Source organism: Etheostoma spectabile, chromosome 5 (assembly GCF_008692095.1).
Source record: "Etheostoma spectabile isolate EspeVRDwgs_2016 chromosome 5, UIUC_Espe_1.0, whole genome shotgun sequence".
Taxonomy (NCBI): Eukaryota; Metazoa; Chordata; class Actinopteri; order Perciformes; family Percidae; genus Etheostoma; species Etheostoma spectabile.
The window spans coordinates 37613332-37636931 of record NC_045737.1 but is presented as its reverse complement, the minus strand read 5'-3'; the positions used below and the strand labels follow the sequence as shown (position 1 = coordinate 37636931).

At 42.6% G+C, this 23600-nt stretch overlaps 1 protein-coding gene across 1 annotated transcript in view; it reads right to left on the bottom strand.

Annotated features, from left to right (window-relative positions):
- capn9 (calpain 9) overlaps positions 1–23600 on the bottom strand; it is a 55500-nt gene that overhangs the window by 28968 nt on the left and 2932 nt on the right. Inside the window, 5 exon segments of the mRNA XM_032516528.1 lie at positions 4274–4357; positions 5064–5232; positions 6888–7025; positions 7816–7858; positions 7861–7929. Of these exon segments, the coding sequence (XP_032372419.1) occupies positions 4274–4357; positions 5064–5232; positions 6888–7025; positions 7816–7858; positions 7861–7929 (503 nt within the window).

Sequence of the window (23600 nt, the reverse complement as noted above, 5' to 3'; positions counted from 1 at the left end):
ACAAATACGTAGGTACTGTCGCCTACTATTTTACAGTACATTAGTGGCTACTGCTTGTGAGTTTTTCTTTAGCAGTATCTTTTGATACCGCCCATGTGAGTTCAAGCTGTAATTTACGTTAGGAATACCTGTGATTTCACTCGGTCATACTTAGCCCCCTGTGATTTCAACGGTTCCTAATTAGATAGGGTGTATTCATCCTGTTACTCCTAGACCCGGTGCTTTCACCTGGTTTCCTTAGACTACTTGTGATTCTGGACGGATTGTTAGGAGAGAATTACTGGTGCTGATTGACTGTGAATACTTAGAATACTGTGATTTCAACTTGTAATACTTAGACTCATGTGATTTCAACTGGATACCTACGACTACTGTGATTTCAACGCGAGTAATAGCCTACTGACTACTGTGCTGTCACTGCTCACCTTAGACTACACGGTCGAGTCATTTCAGAACTGTAATACTTATGAGAGACAGTTTATGTTGCTTAAACTGGATGAGACATAGACTGTACTGTTATCAACTGCAAGACTTAGACTACGCTGTGATTTTCAACTAGCAAATACTTAAGGACTACAGGATTTCACCCTGCAATGTACGTTAGTAATACAGTGCTTTCTCCTGCTGAGACAACTGCACGCCTCGCCTCCAGTGCTTTCAACTGTCTCTCGCTTTGAATGATGTGATGTTTCCTGGCACCACCCCTGGTTGTTAGATTTACCTCTAATGCGCTGAGGCTACTGGACATCCACTACCGCAGGGTACCTGTGGAACTCTAACGGGCCACACTGGAGATTTACCGTGGTGGCTTTAGTTTCATGCCTATAGTGGGTATCGTTCACTGCCCTACCCGCTCAAGCCCCGTGGGCAGACGTTTAGTCGGTATATTCTATTCCTTTTTGTCCCCAGTAAGACCCCCCTGGCGCGATCACCGTTCTCCCACCACATTTAGGGATAACATATCACAAAGGGTCCCTCATACCCATTCCAACGACGACCACTAGGTTCCCGTACGACGTCCACAATGCCCCCGTCTGACAGCGAAAAACGGGACAGGAACCCTTGACTATGAAGTATAACGTCATCGACCTTACATGAAAAAGTTGTCAACCGCATGTCTTTACCCAAATAACGATAATGTCCTACTTCCTTCCTCTTCCAGCTGGGTGTGGTCCGTGTTTCCCTCCTTTAAATGAAACCATGCATCCGCACGGTCACCGAGGTGTACGTGCAGACCACAAATTCTTTACTCGGTGGCCAATTAGGGAGCTGCAACATGAGGAGGAAGATAACCACACACAGAATGCCAGGTTACATCTGAGAACCTGTGTGGAGCAAACACGCGTCCAACCAATGCACGTGTCTGTCGTTCTGGAAACATTTGCTCAAAACGAGTTATGTTAAGAACAACGTGATAACGCATCGTTATGAGAGGTACACCAGTGCAATTAATCGGGGGATTTTGATTTTTAGGCATATAGTGCAGCCCTAGTCGACAGAGCCCATGGCAAAATACATCACAGAGAGAACAGACACGCAACCCCCCCCCCCCCCCCCCCCCCCCCCCCCCCCACCCCCCCCACCCGCGGTCCTAACTCCTCCCAGGCGGCGTGAGGGAGTACGCGGTCCCTCCCACCAGGCGGTCGTGGTCTTGGACTCCGAATCCGCCCGAGTGCTGCTTGGAAGGAAACACAGGACACCGTAGAATAAATATCCATGTATTCCTTTTTTACAAAAAATAAACAATTAAAACCGATCATATATCTCTCCCTCTTTCTAGCTCTACTACGATATAATACCACAGTCTCACTACTGCATTCTCTCTATACCGTGTTTGCCGCTTTATGACATACCATCCCTCTATAACATGTGAACAACAGATAAACAATGTAAACGAGTGTATGTATTATACCATATAGTCAGACTTTATATATTTACAGAGCCAACCACATCTTTTATTATTCTCCCCTGATGAGAACGTATACATCATACAATATGTTAGTGGTTCAAGGAGAATGTTGACAAACAATTACAATATAGATGTTTATAACATTATAAATTATATATAATATACATACATATATAGTATCGTATGGAGACAAGACCAATGGAGCAACATATTTTTGTTCAAAAAATAAAAAATAAAAAGAATATATATATGCATACTAATATTACTAATACAGATATATACATAAGTAACATATATATACACATATATCATATCAATCCATAGACATATACTACATACATATTTGTTACAAACTACAAAAAATAAAAAGACTATATATCATTTGATCATATATTTATATCTAATATATATATATGTATATAATATATCATATTGGAGGATATATCATCATATGCCGAAGATCTATGTATCACAGCATCATAAAAAATATATATAATCTAGTATATAAATATATTGTTGGTTTTTTTTTACAAAAGAAAAAATAGAAAACTAAAAGCAGAGTGTTTTACAACGGCTGGACACCCGATCATGGAGCATCCCGGTTCAGCGCCGCTCTTCATGATGGGTGTACCGGTTGTCCGGGGCTCTCTTGGTTCGTAGAATCTCCCCGACGCCCGCGGTGGAGTCCCCATGGGCCCCATGGTGCTGCCCCCTTCAGGGACTCGTAGCTGCCGTGCAGTCTGGACAAACGCATCACGTGGGGTTACCCAGGGATTCAACCCACAGACATGGGGGGGAGGCCAACGCGAGAGATTTAAAAGGGTGAGTATGGTAAGCAGACTGGTCGCCACGGACAAAAATAAAATTGGGTTATCATCGTTTATATAGTTTTTTTACCTATTCTTCGGGGCCTTGGTCAGAATGGCCCCAAATCAGATACTATATAAGAGCTAGCTGAACGAAAATCCACTGTAAGGTTATGAAATGTACTGAGGCTTTGTTCCTGGACGATCAAATAATTAAAGCTGTATTGCAGACACAGATCCATGTATAACACACCAACGTCTAACAAGTACCAAAGGAGATGCCAACCCATACCCACAAACTAATTCCAATAATCGCGGTATGAGAATTGCAGGCTACTGCCCAAAGGGGTCTCTATAGAGTGTTGTGAATATATAATGGTTCTCCGCCTGTCCAGATGACACCTAAACCCTTAACATGTTGTCTCGACCCTCATTTCCTCCGGAGGGGGGGGGGGGGGGGGCCGCTGGCGTCACTCCATTCCGAGCCCGGGTGCGAAGCTCATCCTCCGGTGGAGCTCGGCAGTAGAGCGTGCTCCTTTCACGTCGCCAGGACCAGCCGATTGGGTGGTTCCAGGCCACCTGGTAAAGAGGCCCCTCCCTGGGGTTGTCCCTTGGGAGGGGTGTCCAGGCCCGACCAGCTTCTGGGAGGGGCCGGGGCACGACCCGGCCCTCAGGTGGCGGGACGCTCCTGCACGCCGCGGCGGTCCTCCCGCGGGAATGTCCTTTTTTCCCCGTCTGCGGCCTGTGTGGTGGCGGGTACGTCACCACTGTGGTAGTGTGCGGCACTCGGAAAGTTCACACCTTGATTTCAACTGCAATACTTAGACTACAGTGATTTCAACTGTAATACTTAGACTGATGTGATGTTCTCATGGCAACAAGGTTGTAATGTAACTTTACAGCATTCTACTGTAAAATCACATACAGCAGTGTTACTGTGAAATCTAAAGGAAATAACTGGAGATTTACAGTGTATTTATTTAATGCTTATCGTGGTTATAGTTAACTGCAATAACCCAGATCTGCAGTGCGGATGCGTTTTGTACGTTTTCTTTAATTTTTACATGTTTCACCCCTGGATGCAGATCAAGTTTCCCCTTTAGGGATAATAAAGTGATCAATAATAAAATAACCTGACACTGGTTCCAGTCAGAGATACATAGACAGTCTAGAATAGGGCTGGACGATTGATAATTTATCGTCATCGAAATTCTGAAGTTGTTAACGATGTATTTTCCCCATAACGATAATTTATTCCTTTTCAGAAGCGTACTGTCTCTTTAACAACACACCTGCACCTGTCAGCCGCATTAGGGGCATAACGGAGGATAACTCAAACACAGAATCCCAGTCAACTGAGCAACTTGTGGCAAACCCCCCCCCCCAAAAAATGCAGTGTCTGTCGTCTGGAAACATTTTGGCTTCAAAAAGAGATGATTAAGAACAACATGATAAATCATCGTTATCGAGAGGTAAACATGTGCAATTAATCGGGATTTTGATTTTAGGTCATATCGTGCAGCCCTAGTCTGACACGCGCCCCCCCCGCCGGTCTAACCTCCTCCAGGCCTGTGATGGAGTACGCGTGTCCCTTCACCAGGCCGGTCGTGGTCTTGGCCTCCGACTCCGCCGAGCTGCTGATCTGGAGAAAACCAACAGACCCAGTAGAATAAATATACATGTATTTACTTTTTACAAAAATAAAACAATTAAAATATATATATGCAATATACATATATAAACATATATACACATATACATACATCTATATATATACATATAGACATATACATACATACATATTTTATTACAAAAATAAAAAAAAAAATAAAACATAGATGCATATATATATATATATATATATATATATACATATATAAATATATATAAACATATACAACATCTATATATAACATATAGACATATAACATACATACATATTTTATTACAAAAATAAAACAATTAAAAGAAAATAAAAATATATATAATAATATTACAGAGACATACATCTAATATATCATATAGACATATACATACAGACATATTTGTTACAATAAAATAAAAAATAAAAGAATATATATATGAATATATTATATATACATATATATACTATATAATTATATACACCTATACTACATCTATAATATACATATAGACATATAGACATACATACATATTTTAGTACAAAAAAATATATTATGAATATATAGTATATTATATACTATATCTGATATATGGACAGGAAAAAAATATCTATGTATACAGCATGTATAAAAAATATATATAACTAGTATATAAATATATTTGTTTGTTTTTTTACAAAAATAAAAACTAAAAAGCGTGTTTACATCGATGGAGCACCCCATCATGGAGCCCCGGTTCAGCGCCGTCTTCATGATGGTGTACAGGTTGTCCGGCGCTCTCTTGGTTTCGTAGATCTCCCCGACGCCGCCGGTGAAGTCCTCCATGGCCTCCATGGTGCTGCCCCCCTTCAGGGACTCGTAGCTGCCGTGCAGTCTGGGACAAACGCATCACCGTGGGGTTACCAGGGATTCAACCAAAGACATGGAGGGGGAGGCCAAACTCAGAGATTTAAAGGTTGAGATATGTAAGCAGAGGCATCGCCAGGACAAAAAATCAAATTGGGTTAGTTTAATCAGTTTATATTAGTTTTTACCTATTCTTCTGGGCCTTCTGTCAGTCATGGGCCCCAAAATAATATACTATATAAGAGCTAGCATGACTAAAATCCAACTGTAATGTTATGAAATGTACTGAGCATGGCTTTTGTTCCCTTGACGATAAATAATAAAGCTGTATTGCAGACACAGATCCATATAACACATCAAACAGTATAAAAAGTATAAAAAGGAGATGCAAACATACAAAATAATTCCATATTCGCCTATAGGATATGCAGGCTACTGCACCAATGGGGTCTTAAACTAGAAGTGTATATATAACTATAGGTTCTCCGACTTGTCCAGATGACACATAAAACTTAACATCAGTTGTCTAAGCCCTCATTTCCTCAGGAGGGGGGGGGGGGGGGGGGCTGGCGTCTCCCTTAGAGACCGGGTGAGAAGCTCAGTCCTCCGAGAGGAGCTCGGAGTAGAGCCGCGGCTCCTTCACGTCGAAAGGAGCCAGTGAGTGGTTCAGGCACTGTAAAGATGCCTCCTGGGGGGGTCCCTAGGGAGGTGGTCCAGGCACGTCCATCTGGGAGGAGGCCTCGGGGAAGACCGGACTAGTGAGGGACGTCCACGGGGAGGAGGCCTCGGGGAAGACCCAGACTAGGTGAGGGACGTCAGCTGGAGGAGGCCTCGGGGAGACCCAGGACTAGGTGGAGGACGTCCAGCTGGAGGAGGCCTCGGGGAAGACCCGACTAGGTGGAGGGACGTCCAGCTGGGAGGAGGCCTCGGGGAAGACCCAGGACTAGGTGGAGGCACGTCCAGCTGGGAGGAGGCCTCGGGGAAGACCCAGGACTAGGTGGAGGGATTATATCTCCAACCTGGCCTGGGAACGCCTCGGGATCCCCCAGTCGGAGCTGGTTGATGTGGCTCGGGGGAAGGGAAGTTTGGGGTCCCCTACTGAAGCTGTTGCCCCCGCGACCCGATACCGGGTAGGTGGATGAAGATGGATGGATTCGACCACAATTGAGCAGTATGTAGCGGTATGATGTAGGTTCTACACAAAGAGCGCTTGGAAAATCTTTTCCAGTTTGCACACTACATGGCCGATCCTCAGTGAAAACACTCATGAAAAACAGGGCACCTTGATTGACCTGTCGAATGTTAGCCTACGCGGGAGATGGTCTGGATCCATCCATCCATCTTCATCCACCTATCCGGTATGGGGTCGCAGGGGCGGCAGGTCACTTTTTTCAACGTCTTTTTGTCATAGTCAAGTTTTTGTGAACGGGTCAAATTTGACCCGAGGACAACAGGAGTGTTAATATTCAATGCTGCGTTTTTAGCTATTATAATTATTATTGTTATTTAGCAGAGCCACCGTAGCTGCGTCCGGACCATAGCGCCGCCCAGGGCGATTGTGATTGGTTTAAAGAAATGCAAAACACACACATCCTGTCCCAGAATGCATCTGTGGTGTAGCCAGACCTTACTCCACAGCGCTGTGGAGATGAAGGAGGAGGTCAAAGAATGAAGTAGTCTTACTTGGCGTAGGCTTTCTCCAGCAGAGCGCTCCAGAACTCGTTGTTGGTGGCGGAGTGCAGCATGATGAGCTGGTTTCTCACCGTTGGCAGCCGGTCGTCCACCACCACGTCCAGCCACTGGTTGTGATGCCAGAACTGGGGGGGGGGCGCGACAGAGAAGGCGTCACGGAAACACTTTGTATGTCCACTACTTATAATAACACCCCCCATAACTAGCCCCATTCAATTCACTTTGATTGTGAAAAGGCACAAAAAGTGACATTTTTCAAATTCTTGGCTCATTTGTGAGCTGAAACCTTGTATTCAACTCTGATAGGCCAAGACACCTGTCAATCAATCAAGCCAGCGTTCCTCTTTGGGCCTTTTGTGTATATATATATATATATATATATATATATATATATATATATATATATATACATATGTACATATAGATGTATACAAACAAAATGATAATGAGCAAAATGACAATCACACTTCATATTCCTGCCTTCTAGTGACATTCGAAAACCATTTGTGCCTTTTCTGCATCCCGAAATGTGCAAATTCTCTTTATTAGGAAAGGAAATATAATAGTGTTTTAGGGGGGTCGCACTGGGTTGCACTGCTGGCCCGTTTTGACTGGGGGTGGGGGGGTGGTTGGTTGTAGACCCCATAATTACCCCAATCATTCACTTTGACTGTGCAAAGACACAAAATGTGAATAATTGTCCTTCTAATTTAATTGAAGTGTCATTCTTGCTCATTAACTCTGATAGGCCGAGACACCGGTCCTCATCAATCAAGCCATCATGCCCCGTTGTAGATGGATACAGTGTTTATAATATAGATATATCCTACAGTATATAAGTATTAACATAAATCTACATTATATCATATATTCATGTACGGTGGAGTGCTCAACGATCCCCGGACGGGCGTGGTCCCTTAAATGGAAGATGCCGGCGTATCTGTGTCGAAACTCCTGTTCCCGGGGATGACTCGCCGAGGCTGTCCTTTTTTTAGGGTCAAGGATGCCGATGGCTGCCAGAACCAAGCATCCCCTGTGTGACGAACAGATGCATCATGGGTAAATGGAGGGACTATATGCTTCACACAACAAATGCCACCAAATGTCTACTTTTTTTGAATGTGTAAAGGGTGCTTGTAACAAATGTAAATTTAATTCTGTCTGTTGGGTAAATTATGGCTTAGCTACGGAGGCCCCTGAGGACAAACCACAAACCGCAACTCACCGCAACAGTTTCTGAAAACATACCAAGCAGAGAAACCTTTCAGCTAAACACATGTACAAACAAAACAACATACATAAAAAGACCTTTGGTGAAAGTCCAGTAATCCAAAGAAGAGTCGCACCCAATGCCCTGTTGTTTTTTACTTTAGCTGTTTTGTTTTCTCTAGTGTATTATTTTCTGGAATGTTGTTTTGTTTCTTAAATGTTTTTTTTTCAGATATGTGTTTTGATTTTTTTTTTTGTTTCTGGTATGATGTTTGTTTCTGAATAGTTTTGTCTCTGATATGTTGTTTTGTTTTCTGAATGGTGTTTTGGTTTCTGAAAGTTTTTTGTGTTTTCTGAAATGTTGTTTTGTTTTCTGATATGCATGTTTTTTTTCGATAGGGTTGTTTTGTTTTCTGAATGTTGTTCTGTTTTATGGACATTTTGTTTTCTTTTATAAATTTTTTGTTTTCTGATTTGGTTTGGTTTTTTCTTAAATGTTTTGTTTTCTGAGATGGGTTTTGGTTCTGAAATGTTTTTGCTTGCAGAAATTTTTTGTTTACTGTTGCGTTGTTTTTCGGTATGCTGTTTGTTTTCTGATTTTTTGTTTCTCATTGTTTTGTTTTGTTTTCTTAAATGTTTTGATTTTCTGATCTGTTTGTTTCCTGTTATTCTGAGGGGTTTGCTTTCTGAAATGTTTGGGTTTACTGTGTGCGTGGTGCTGGGGCCTTTGCCGACACCAGGATAGATTAAGCCGGGATATTTCCAATCATCCTGGATGAATTTTAGCGTTTGGCCTCGGTTTGCACGACACCATATTGAATCACTCCCAGCCAAGTCACCATGGAGATTTATCTTGCGGCTAGCCTGTCACCAGAGCAGCTAACACCAGGCTAAGATTAACCTGGAGTTTCATGGTTGTCAAATCAGCTCCGTCTGATCCGAAATAAACGTTTTAACGTTATTGCGTTGTCATTCTGCATGTTTTCTGCTTCATTTTTATTAACCCGCAGTGGCCCGCCCCTTGTCCTCTTTTGTTTTTCGGCCCGCGATTTTGATTTAAACCTCTCAGAGCTTTTAGATGTTAGGAATGGTTGCACAGCCTGGCACCCTATGCGGAGTGGGACTTTTCCCGTGGGACGGTACTGTGTCCGAAGGCTGCTGTCGTGCGTCCGCCGCCCGTGCCGGTGCCCGCTGCCCCGGTGGCTCCTGCCCGGTGGCCGGTCCCCGTGGTCCTTATTGCTGCCAGCACTTCCGAGTCGCGTCAGCGCTACCACTCTCTCTGTAAAGTATAGATTAGCACGCAGCGATACCGTGTCTCGCTTTCAGTTTATACAGTACGTCTCCGGATATAAGTGGGCCGATAGTATGGTATGGATATTCCCAGATAATAAGAATGGCAGCCTGGTCCATCGACCCAATACATTTTTTTTTTTTTTTCATTATTCATTTTCTTGTTTGCTGTCCTTTCTCTAAGTGAGGGTAGTTTTTGTACTCCTTACTAAGGGGCCCATGTTTTCTATTATAGCTTACATTAGGTTCAGAACCTTCCTAAGAGTCGCACATCACCGGGATAATAACGTGGTCTCTATACAGCACTATGAGTGGAGTTATCATCAGCACACTGGGGAACACCACATGCTTCTAACCTTTTTTATTTTGGTGCGGTCCCTTTGTCAGCAGAATAAAAAACATGAATATTTGTTTACATATACTCTCACAGCGTGTATTGAATCATTTACTTTTTTTCTATTTTTCCCCTTCTGGGATTTTTCTGTATGAACCGTAATTGTACAGAGAATTAGATATAGCTTATAGACAATTTGGGCATGGTTGTAAACATGTTCTCACGTTGTGAGTAAGGTTGTAAAGTTAAGCCTAAAGTCCAGTTAGGTCCATTCCGAGGAACATTAGTTCCGCTCCCTCTGCTCACGGTTTGAGGCAAGTAGATTTGTTAAACCACCACACATTCAGATCGGTCCGGGGCTATGTGGCGTTTTTTCCCTCCGGTTGATAAGATCCGTATTTTCCCTGTTTTTCCATATTCATTCCCCTCCTCTTACGGTCCCCATTTGAAGCTGCTGCGCATTGGGTTGAAACATTTGGCGCATGCGTCTTCCTCATCTCTTCTCGCAATCATAAATCTGTGGATCGAAACTTGGGTCTATTTGAGAAAGCCGTGAACGTGCACTATTCCCACTACTACCAACCTGCTTGACCTAGCTCCACCTGTTCTCCTGCTCGGCAACGTGCACCGATTTAGCCGGCGATGACAGTCCACACTAAGTCAAGCTGCGCTTTTTCCGTTATCCTTGAATATCTTATTCTACTTCGGCACAAGCCCCAGGTTTATTTTTTCTGAAATTTTGTTTGTGTTTCTATACTTTGGTTTGTTTCGGATGTTTTGTTTTTCCTTAGATTTTGGTATTATTTTCTGGATGTTGTTTGGTTTCCTAAATGTTTTTTTTTCAGATATGTTTTTTTATTTCTGGTGTGTTGTTTTGTTTTCTGAAATGTTTTGTTTTCTGATATGTTGTTTTGTTTTCTGAAATGTTTTGTTTTCTGATATGATGTTTTGTTTTCTGATATGTTGTTTAGTTTTCTGATATGTTGTTTTGTTTTCTGAAATGTTGTTTAGTTTTCTGATATGTTGTTTTGTTTTCTGAAATGTTGTTTTGTTTTCTGAAATGTTTTGTTTTCTGATATGTTGTTTTGTTTTATGAAATGTTGTTTTGTTTTCTGATATGTTTTGCTTTCAGAAATTTTTGTTTAATGTTGCTTTGTTTTCTGGTGTTTTGTTTTCTGAAATTTTGTTTTGTTTTCTGATAAGTTGTTTTGTTTTCTTGAATGTTTTGTTTTCTTAGATGTTGTATATTTTATCTGAAATGTTGTTTTGGTTTCTAAATGTTTTTTTTTGCAGATATGTTGTTTATTTCTGGTGGTGTTTTTTTTTGTTTTCCTGACATGTGTGTTTTCGCTATGTTGTTTGTTTTCCTGAAATGTTTGGTTTTCTGATATGATGTTTTTGTTTTTCTGCTTGTTTTTAGTTTTCTGAATATTTGTTTGGTGTCTGAAATGTTTTATTTTCTGATATGTTTGTTTTTGTTTTCTGAAATGCTTTGTTTTGTTTCTGCAATGTTATTGGTTTTCTGATATGTTTGTTGTTTTTATGAATGTTGTTTTTGTTTTCTGATATGTTTGGCTTTCAGAATTTTTGTATGTTTCTTTGGTTTTCTGTGTTTTGTTTTCTGAAATGTTTGTTTATTTTTTTCTGATAATTTTGTTTTAGTTTTCTGAAAATGGGTGTTTTTGTTTTTCTTTCTTAATTTTTTTGTTTTCTTAAATTTTTGTTTTCTGATAGGTTGTTCTGTTTTCCGGATGTGTTTTGCTTTCCTGAAATGTTTTTTTAATTATGCATTGTTTTCTGGTGTGTTTTTTTCTGAAATTTTTGTTTTTGTTTTCTGCTCAGCTGTTTTGTTTTCTAGTGTTGTTGATTTTTCTGGAACGTGTTTTTTTTTTTCTTAAATGTTTTGTTTTCTCTGAGTTTATTTGTTTTTTTTCAACAAAATCGTTGAATCTGCATGACCTTTGTGTTTTTAATTCCGATTAACATGTTTGCAAAGGATTTAAATCCCTCATAAGAGGTGACTGGTGTATGGGACGACGGGGGGGGGGACCGGGTAGGTCCGCCGGCGTGATGCACTGTCAGATGCGCGCCGGTGCCCTGGGTCCGATGGCAGTGCGGCCAAACTAAACGACTACTGAACTTACGTTACTGTGCACAGGTCGCATGTACATTGTCACTGATATACAGCTTAATACGATACCTCTCTAGATTGGGGGTTATCATTTTAAAAAAAAGGAAGAAATACAGTTGAAGGTGACCCGTTTCCACCTTTCGGTAGGTGTGTTCCACAACCAGAAATCGTAATCAGCCATCATGTCCACACACACACACACACACCTCACACACACACACCAGACACACACACACAGACACCACAACAACACACACAGACACACACACACACTCCTCACAACACACACACCACGCCACATACACATACAGACACACCCCGACACACCGTACACCCACACACGCCACACACACACACCACTCTCTCTCTTACACACACACACACCACACACACACACACACTCTCACCCCCACCCAGACACCACCGCACACTCTCACACACACACACACTCTCTCTTTACACACACACACCCACAACACGACACACACACACACAACACACTCACCCCCCACAGACACACACACAAGCACACACCACCCACACACACAGACCCACACACACACACACCACACACACAGACACAGACACACAGCAACACAACACACAACACAAATCAAAAACACACACACAACACACATCACGGAACATTTACTCTCGTAAACGCCCAGACAGAAATGTTTTCCTTGTAGCGAACACACTCGGTCAAATCAAGGAAAGCTCCACACATGTCCTCCCAGCTGATTGGCGCATTCCCAACCAATCAACGCCCGTCCGGCTGCAGCGTGTTTCATTTGCCACAACCTCGAGCGCGTAATGCATCGCGACGAGCAACTGCCCCTACCTGGCTCTATTTACATTATTCCTCCTCCAAACTGGTTCTGCAGCTACGCGTATACTGGATACACTTAATTTCTTTCTTTGTTATTTAAAACCAGTACTTAACCCTCCGGTTCCTCGGGTCACATGTAACCCCGTTAATAATGTTAGTATCTCAAATCGGGGATGGTATATATAATATTCGTTCTTTTTACCAAATTACCACAATGATGGATTAGATTCCCTTACAATTGATCCCTTTCATTCCTCTTATCTTCACTATTAGTCAAAATAATTCATACTTTCGGGCTTTGTTTCCTCAAATATTTGGTAGAATTCTGTATTAAATGACGGTTTTGACCCGGAAATTACAAAACGTAGGTCAAACTAGTGGGTATAAGGTTTCAAAAAGTCCGGAAAAAGGGACAAAAATGTCCAATTTTTTTGTTTGTTTTTTTACCCAGAGACCAACACAGGGCTAAATTAGCTTGCACTTTATGTATCAGTACCATCACATCATAATTAAGATTCTCTGTAATTCCTGTATTTCTAACACTCATTCAGTCCATTAATTTAATCCGGTTGATCCTGAGTTTTGTCCCATTTATAAGACTTTTTAGCGCCTATAACATGTAAATGTGACCAGTTGTGTCCCCAAAACCGCTAGACTATTAAAATTAAAGCGGTGTTGACCCATCAAATCACCCTGTCAACATTTCATTCATTCAACATTTCAAAACGAATGGAAGACACAAAGCTTGCTCCAGCTCGTAACCAGGTCCCAAGACATTTGACACTTTTTCTGGCTAATTTCTGACCAGACATAGACCCCTTGAAGTCCAATCCCAAGACGTGTTGTCTGTCTGTGGTGTCGCCATACTAACCCATAGACCCCTTTAGTCAGACTCTAAGACGGTTGTCTGTCTGTTCTCCATACCTGCATAGCCCCCCTTTAATATCCAGCTAAGACGTGTGTCTGGCTGTGTGCTCCATCCTAACCCCTAGACCCCCGTAATTCCCATCTAAGACGTGTGTCTGTCTGGGTCTCCAGGACCTTGCATAGACCCTTTAAGTCCCAATCCAAGACTGTCCTTTTGTGTGTCCTCCATACCTTGCATATCCCCTTTAAGTCCAGATATAGACCTGGTGGTCTGTCTGTGTTTCTGCCATACTACCCATAAACCCCATTTCAGTCCGATCCAAGAATGTTCTGTCTGTGTGGTCTCCATGCTAACCCATAGACCCCGTTACTCCAGATCCCAGAAGTGTTCTGCTGTGTTTCTCCATGCTAACCCCTAGCCCCCTTTAATTCCAATCCAAGATGTTTTGTCTGTGTGTCGCCATCCCTTGCACAGACCCCTTTAGTCCAGATCTAAGCCTGTGTCTTCTGTGTGTCCCTCCGACCTTGGGTTCTCTCCATTTGTACGTCCAAGGGACAGCCTGCTGACGAAGATCGAGAGTCGGCCTGCGGGGAAGTCCGGGTCCCCCAAACAGGACCCCCTTCTGGAGACACTCCTGCCTCAGCGGCTCGAAGGACTCCGTCCGCCTGCGTGTCCCCGCCTTGTCGGTGGACCCCCTGCCGACAGATGGAAAACTGGACAGGCCTGGCTTTTTTTTCAGAGGACAAGCTCAACGAGTTGAGTAGAGGGCGACGGAGACGTGGGTGTGTGTGCAGGCAGCGAGGCTCCCCGCAGTGTGTGTGTGTTGTGGGTTTGATGCGGGACAAACTGTCAGGACCTCAGGTACACACCCCCACACCCAACTGGTTTGTCCCTCCTGTGGGTGTTAACTCGCCCTTCTCTCATCTCTCTCTCTCTACTCATCTAGTGTCTTACTCTCTCTCTCTCTTTGGGCTTGGCCTGCAGGAAACTGAATAATGAATTCCCTGATTGGTTTTGGCAACAGATTCAATAAAAACTCTGAAGTACCGTGCATATCAGCGTCTCTGAAAGGGTTAAAGTCCTAAAGGACCACAGAAAGTCTGACTGCGATAAGTGGTCTCATTATTCCATTCACTCATTTCATTCACTCATCATGATTTCACCATTTTTCAAGGCCAATATGTTTCTGAGTCTTTTTAAAATCCTAAGCAAAGATTAGACCATTCCTGAAATTTTTTTTTATTTTAATTTTTTGAGGGACCTTTATAATCATCTCGGTGCCCTCCAGGTTTTTGAGCAAGCCAATAATAACCGACAACAATTTCTCTATATACCATTTTCCACGTTCGAATTATACACTAACGCGAAGAAATCTGATTTTTTTAGATTTCGACACATATATATTTGTCACACCTTGTAAATGACATGTTTTGTCTACTTCGGTTATTTATTGTGTAGTTAGTCCACGCTTAAACACGCCGGTCCACCTACTCCCACAGTGATCTTCCACGATACAGGTGAGAAGGCTCTTAGAACTGATCTAAGACTATTCGTGATAAAGTAATCACACTTGTTTTGTGTTTTGGCCTAATTATTTTTATAATTTATCATTTCAACTGTTTTATTGTTTGGGAAATTACAATTACACTCTGTTTTGTTTCCCCACACACAGGCCCTGAAATACACCCACATCTCAGGTCTGTCCAGGCCCTAAGTCGAGCTGCGAGTGGGGGGGGCGCCCTGAGAGGTTGGGGGGTGCGGGCCTTTGGTCAATAGCACCTGTCAGGCCCGGGACTAAACCAGCAACCCGCAGGGTCCCAACCCCAAATTTTGCCGTGGTTTTTTCCCCATTTGAAAGCAAAGATTGTTGTTACATTGGTCACTTTTTGGACACTTTTGATCACTTTTTTACTCTCTCTCTCTCTCTCTTTTCTCTCTCTGTCTCTCTCTTTCTCTCTCCCTCTCTCTCTCTGTGTCCTCTCTCTCCTCTCTCTCTCTCTCTCTCTCTGTTGTCTCTCTGGGTCTCTCTGTGTCTCTCTCTCTCCTCTCTGTGCTCTCTTTGTGGTCTCTCTGTGTTTCTGTGTGTCTGTCTGTCCTTCTCTGTGTACCTCTGCTGTGTCCCTTCTGTCCCTCTCTGTGTCTCTGTGTTCTTTCTGTCTCTCTGTGTCTCTCTGCTGTTCTCTCTTTGTGTGTTCTCTGTGGCTCTGTGGTGCTGTCTGTCTCTCTGGTCTCTCTGTGTCTCTCTGTGTCCTTCTGTGCTCTCTGTGTCTCTGTGTGTCTGCTGTTCTCTCGGGTCTGTCTGTCTCTCTGGGTCTCTGTGTGTCTGGCCTGTCTCTCTGGTCTCTCTCTGTGTCTCTCTGTGTCTCTCTGTGTGGTCTCGTGGCTGTGTCTCTCTGTGTTTCTCCTGTGTCGCCTGGTTCTGTCTGTCGTCTCTCTCTCTCTCACTTCAATTCAATTCAAAGAATCTTTATTAGCATGACCTAGGAAATACGTATTGCCAAAGCTCATACACAGGAGAACATTGATCACATTTACATCAACAATAATAACAACAGGAACAGAACTGATGCTATCAGCATCAACATGACATGTCTCTCTCTCTCTCTCTCTCTCTGTCTATCTCTATGTCTCTCTCTCAACTCTGTCTATCTCTTGTTCTGTCTCTCTCTCTCTCTCTCTCTCTCTCTCTCTCTCTCTCTCTCTCTGGGCCGTGTAGACAGTGTCTGGGTGTGCCACCATCGTCCTGCTGCACCCTGTCTCTCCACCCACATCACTCGGAGACTCAGGTCTCAGGTTGTCCTCCGTCCTGTCAGCAGCGACATTCCTGCTGCACACGCGGCATTCCTCCCATAACTCCAGACGAGGACGTACAGTCGTCTTCAGAATAACAGCAGTGTGTTTAAAAAAAGTAAATAATGCTCAAAATCCTTAGAAATTCCCTAATATCAATGCACTGGGAACACTGCTCATTCAATTCCAAATCAAAACAACCTACAAATATGATTTAGGAGGTTAGTGATGTTGGACTGCTATTATTTTGAACACAACTATATGTACAGTTACAGTTTGTGAGGGTTTGATGGCGTTTTGAATACAAAAATCTACAAAATCTTTTTGATGATTTTGACCGTCTTTCAGCCAGTCTGGAGTACAGTTTGACCTAGAATTACCGACTAAATATTACTAAACCGCTCTTACAATGTCCATGTTTACCTTACCTGACATGTGGCCATGTGTACATGTGTTACCTTCACCTGGTCAGTGTACTTCACCTGGACAGTGTACCTGTATACCTCACCTGGACATGTTTACATGTGTACCTTCAACCTGGACATGTTTAACATTCACCGACCTGACATAGTGTACATGTGGACCTGCCCCTACCTGGACATGTGTACCTGTGTCCTTCACCGGACCTGGACATGTGTACTGTGTACCTCTCCGTGGACATGTGTACCTTCACCGACCTGGACAGGTTAATGTAGACCTTCCCTGGCATGCTACATGTTAGCGTTCACCTGACCTGACATGGGTCCCTGTTGTACCTTCACCTTACCTGGACAGGTGTACATGGGTACCTTCTCCTGGACCTGTTACCTCACCGGACCTGGACCTGTTACATGTATACCTTCACCTGACGCGACATGTGTAGCTTCACCTGGCAGTGTACATGTATACCTTCACCTGGACATGTGTACATGTATACCTTCACCTGGACATGTGTAACATGTGTACCTCACCTGTACATGTGTCCCTTATACCTTCACCTGGACATTGTACCTTCACCTTGGTGACATGACATGTTTCTTTTCAGTATACCTTCACCTGGACATGTGTACATTGTACCTTCCCTGGACATGTTACTGGGTTACCTTCACTGGACAGGTTACATGTATACCTCACCTGGACGTCTACCTGTGTCCTTCACCTGTACATTTACCTTCACCTTGGACATGTCGTAATGTCATCCTTTCCCTGACATGTGTACCTTCCCTTGACATGTGTACATGAGCCAACCTTACCAATCTTACCCTGGACATGTGTACATTTACCTCACCTGGACCTGTACATTTGGTTACTTCAGCGGGACTGTTACATGGGTACCATTCACCTGGACATGTGGTACATGTGTACCTTCACCTGGCCATGGTGTACAGTTATCCCTTCACCTGGGCACATGTTACCTTAACCTTCCCTGGACCATGTGTACATTGTGTACCATTCACCTTCCATTTGTAACATGTAATACCTTCACCTGACATGTGTAACTTCACCTGGACGGTTCCTTCACCTTGACATGTGGACATGTGTACCTCAATCCGACCTGGACATGTTACATGTGGCGCTTCACCGGCATGTGTAACATGTTTACCTTCACCTGGCTGTGGCCATGTGTACCTTCACCTGGACATGTGTACATGGCCCTTCACCTGGACATGTGGCATGTGTACCTTCCCTGGCCATGTGTACATGTTTCCTTCACCTCGACATGTGTTACATGTGTACCTCACCTGACCTGGACATGTGTACATGTTTACCTTCACCTGGACCGTGGACATTGTACCTTCACCTGACTGTTACATGTTTCCTCACCTGACGGGGACATGTGTCCTTCACTGACATAGACAGTGTACCTGTCGTACCTTCACCTGGACATGTCCCACATGGTGTACCTTCACCTGGACATGTGTACATTGTACCTTCACCTGACCTGGCATGGTACATGTGTACCTTCACCTGGACATGTGTCCCTGTGTACCTTCACCTGACCTGGACATGTGTACATGTGTACTTCACCTGGACATGTGTACATGTTGACTTCACACTGACCTGGACATGTGTACATGGTGGACCCTTCACCTGCATGTGTACCAATGTGTACCTCACTTACCTGACATGTTGTACATTGTACCTCCCTGGACATGTTGACCTGTTACCTCAACCGCGCTAGACATTTCATGTGTACCTTCACCTGGACTGTCTACAGGTGTACCTTCACCTGGACATGTGTACATGTGTACCTTCACCTGACCTGGACCTGTGTCATGTTGTACCTTCACCTGGAATGTTGTATCATGTGTACCTTCACGGACTCTGACATGTGACCTTTTACCTTTCACCTGGACAGTGTGTACATGTGTACCCCCTTAGCCTGGACATGTTAACTGGTTGTACCTTCCACCTGGACATGTGGACCTTTGTACCTTCCCTGACATGTGTACAGGTGTAGCTTCCACCTGCATTGTACCTTCACCTGACCTTGACATGTGTACATGTGGTACCTTCCCTTAACATGTGGACATGTGTACCTTCACCTGACCTAGACATTTGTCACATTGTACCTTCACCTGGACTGTGTACATGTGTACCTCACCTGACCTGGACTGGGTACAGTGTTACTTCACCTGTACGGTGTACATGTGACCTCACTGACCTGGACCTGTGTCATGGTACCTTCCACCTGGACATGGTGACATTTTACCTTTCCCTGACCTGGACGGTTACATGTGTACCTTCCCTGTAACAGGTGGACATGTGTACCATCAACTTACTAGACATTGCATTTGTACCTTTCACCTGTACATGTCTACATAGGGTACCTTCCCCTGGCCATTTGTACATGTGTACCATTCACCTGACTGGACAGTGTACATGTGTCCTTCACGGGACAGTGTACATGTGTCCCTTCACGTGAACCTGTACATGGTACATGTTACCTTCCACCTGGACATGTGTACATTTTGTCCTCCCCTGACTCTGGACATGTGTACATGTGTAGCCCTTCACCTGACATGTGGACATGAGTACCTTCACCTGACAAGGTGTACTGGTAGCTTCAACCTGGACATGTTGGACATGTGTACCTTCACCTGGACCTGGAAAATGTTACATGTGTACCTTCACCTGGACATGTGGACATGTGTACCTTCACGCGGACCTATAATTGTACATTGGACCTTCACCTGACCATGTCTACATGTGGTACCTTTCACCTGGAACATGTTACATGTGTACCTTCACCGTGCCGGACATGTGGTACCTGTTTACCTTCCCCCTTGACCTGGTACATGTGTACCTTCCCCTGACTGGACATGTGTACAGGCGTTTACCTTCCCCTGGACAGTTACATGTGTAACCTTCACCTGACCTGACATGTGTACATGTGTACTTCACCCTGGACATGTTGACAGTGTACCTTCACCGGACTGTGACAATGTGTTACTTCACCTGACCATGTGGACATGTGTACCTTCACCTTACCTGGGACATGTGTACCTGTGTACCTTCCACCTGACCGGGACATGTGGACATGTGTACTGCACTGGACAGTGGACATTTGTACCTTCACCTTGACATGTGTACATGGTACCTTCACCTGGACATGTTGACATTTGTACCTTCACCTGGATTCATGTTACATGTGTCCCTCACCTGGACATGGTGCGCTGCAGCCTCCAGGTGGGCGTACACAGCGTAGTGGGAGAAGTACTCATATCTCACTGTATAAAAATGTCGCAGTGTAGAAACGTGATAAAGAACAGAGAGTCTGTATGTGTTAGTGTACATAACACAAAATTGGAATGCGCCGTTCATTGCACATCACAAACGTGCAAACAGGTGCATATACTACAAATAAAGAGTTTGAAACAAGAGACATGATTGGTTACAAACAATGTACACTCTCTGTGAATTTGTGTTGCCTTTGACGCGGTCCTATTCCCGTGGTTGTGTTGTAAGACTTTTTTTGTCAGATTATAAAAATTTAAATTTAATTTGATCACAAAAAAAAAGATACAAATGTACACTGCATAAATTCTCCTCAATTCTCCAGTGTTAAGTGCATTTATGGCTTGGGGAACAAATTTGAATTACAATTTTTCCTAAGTAAAAAGTAATAGTCCGCATGTCAAATCCACATGAAGGTCCCCAAATTAAGTTTTTTATACCTTAAAGTTTTTTATACCCTCCTGTTTGTCCTTGGGGCTCAATTTAAGCCGTTTACAAACACTTTCGATATCTGATCTATACAAAAGACGTTGAAAAGGACAACTGTTGAAAAAAAACTACAACGCTGACAAAGTGACCCAAAGAATCCGAAAAAGTGACAAAAACCCAAAAACATTGGAAAAGCGGGAAAAATATTGTAAATTGAATTGAACGGAATTAAAAGAACCTTCAAAAAGTTACAAAAAAATTAATAAACTGACAAAAACATTTAATCAATTGCAAAAAAATATGAAAAAATTGACAACAAAATGAATAAATTGCAAAAAATAGGAATAAGTTTTGAAAAAAAAAATTTAATAAAATTGACAAAAATATGAATAAAATTTCAAAAATGAACAAAAATTGACACAAAAATAGAAATAAAATTGACAATTAGAAATAAAATTGACAAACAATAGGAATCACATTTACAAAAAAGATGAATAAAAGTACAACAAAATATGAAAAATTTATAAAAAATGAGGAAATAAATGACAAAAATCGATACATTTACAAACAAATAGAATACCATTTATACCAAAATTGGAATAAAATTGGACAACAAAAATTGAGTAAAATTGACAAAAAGAATAAAATTGACAAAAAATAGAAATAAAATTGGGCAAATCGAATAATGGCAAATAGGAATAAATGGACTAAAACAATAGAATAAAATTGACAAAAATGAATAAAAATTGACGCAACCGCCGCAAAGTGTTGAAAAGACAACCCAGGGTTGAAATTTCAACCCACAAAAACCAAGTTGCAGGTCTACAACACAAGGTTAAAAAAAAAACAACACACCCTTTTTTGGCGGATCAAAAGATCCCCATTTGTGAAAAAATAAGCCTCCTCTTCCACGAGTCGGCAACGGGCCTGTGCGTCTGTTTAACTACGTGGACTTTGTCCGGTTTTTCTTTTTACTTAATTTAATTGAAATTTCCATTTTGTTGTTAGATGTAAGTGATAAACTGAAGGAGAAGTGTTCCTTCATCCTCCATCTTAACCCTCATGTTGTCCTCATGTTGTCCTCATGTTGTCCCCATGTTGTCCTCATGTTTTGTCCCCATGTTTGTCCTCAGTTGGCCTCATGTTGGCCCTCATGTTGTCTTCCTGTTGTCCTCATGTTGTTCTCATTTTGTCCTCATGTTTCCTCATGTTGTTCTTCATGTTGTCCCTGCATTTGTCCTCATTTGTCTTCATGGTGTCCTCATGTTGTCCTCATGTCGTCCTCTATGTTGTCTTCAATGTTTGTCTGCCTGTTGTCCGCATTGATGTCCTCATGTTGTCCTTCATGTTGTCCCCATTGTTGTCCTCAGTTGCTTCAGTTGTCCTTACAATGTTGTCCTCTGTTGTCTCTCATGTTTTCTTCATGTTGTCTTCATTTGTCCCTCATGTTGTCCTCATTTATGTCTTCCTGTTGTCCCCCATGTTTGTCCTCATGTTTCTTCATGTTGTCTTCATGTGTCCTCATGTTGTCCCCCATGTTTGTCCTCAAATTGTCTTCAGTTGTCTTCATGTTGTCCTCATGTTTCCTGATCTCATTTCTTTTTAATTCCCAAAATACATATTGATTCCAACTCTTTTTTTCCCCCCCCCCCCCCTTTTGCCAACACAAATCGCTACTTTCATTAATTTGGGTCTTATTCTATTTTATAGCATTGAACCAATGGAAAAAAAAACAAAAAAAAGTGTTTTTGAAATAGTAGTGATAAAAGTTGACATAACATCTGTGATATCATCAACATCCATTCCTTTAATTTTATTCTCCATAATTCCTAATTTCCTGCTTTCGAACTCACAAACATTAAGGTATATTTCCTATAAATGAGGTTTATTGACCATAAATTCCAAGAAATAACGTAAACTAAAAGCTAATAAGTTTGTTACTTAGTGTTGACAAGGCGGCAAAAAAAGATACAAACATGGAAACATAGTGTCAAAACTGTAGAAACAAACGGACAAACTTAGAAAAGCTAAAAACAGCAATAAAAGTTGATTTTCAATTTTGAACGGGAAGACAATCACAGGGTTTAAAGCACAAAAAAAAGCTTTAAAAAGCTTCTAATTCGTCTGAATACCAGCCATTGAACCATTTCATGACATCCCTGTGTTCTCTCCCCTGTGTTAAGATTTCTTATTTTATTGTGTTTAGAACGCATGAAGTTATCCGTGGAGGAAACGATGAACATTGCTTACTTTTTAAATTTGTATTTTATAACCAAGTCCCACATTTGAAATAGTGTTTGTGGGTCCTGTCCATCCCCGTCTGGGGCTCGGCGTGTGTTTACCCTATGACGCTGCATCCCACATGGTAGCAGTGTTGTGTGTGTTGTATGTAATGTATTATATATCTATAAATGCTATTCTAATGGTATGGGGTGGACACACCTGACACACCACACTGCCACACACACACTGACTGCACACCACACACACACCCACACACAGACTGACTGACACACACACACACATACTGACACCCACTTGCTGACACCTACAACACACACACACTGACTGACACCCACACACCCACACACCTACGGACCCACACTGACTGACACACACACACAGACTGACACACACCGACTGACACCCACACACATACACCCACACCCCACAGACTGCCTCACACACCTGCACACACTTACTGACACACCCACACACAGACTGAACACACTGCCACACACAACACACACACACACAGACTGACACACACTGGGGGGGACTTACACACACCACAGACTGACCACACCCCGACTGCCACCACAGACTGACACCCACAACACACACACACACACGACACACCCACACCCACACATATCTATACAAAGGACTGACACCAGCAGATGACAGTGGCAAAAGCAAAAAAAAAAAAAAAACAGAAAAGTGAATTCACTGACTATTAGTTCAAATACATTCTGTATTTATTTCCTGCCTCGTTTGGGCACAGGAAGTGAACAAAACCCGTCCTTACAACCACAGAAACAGCCTTCCAGCTGGATTAATGATTAAATAACCAAAAAAAACTACAAAAAAACACACAATCACACTTT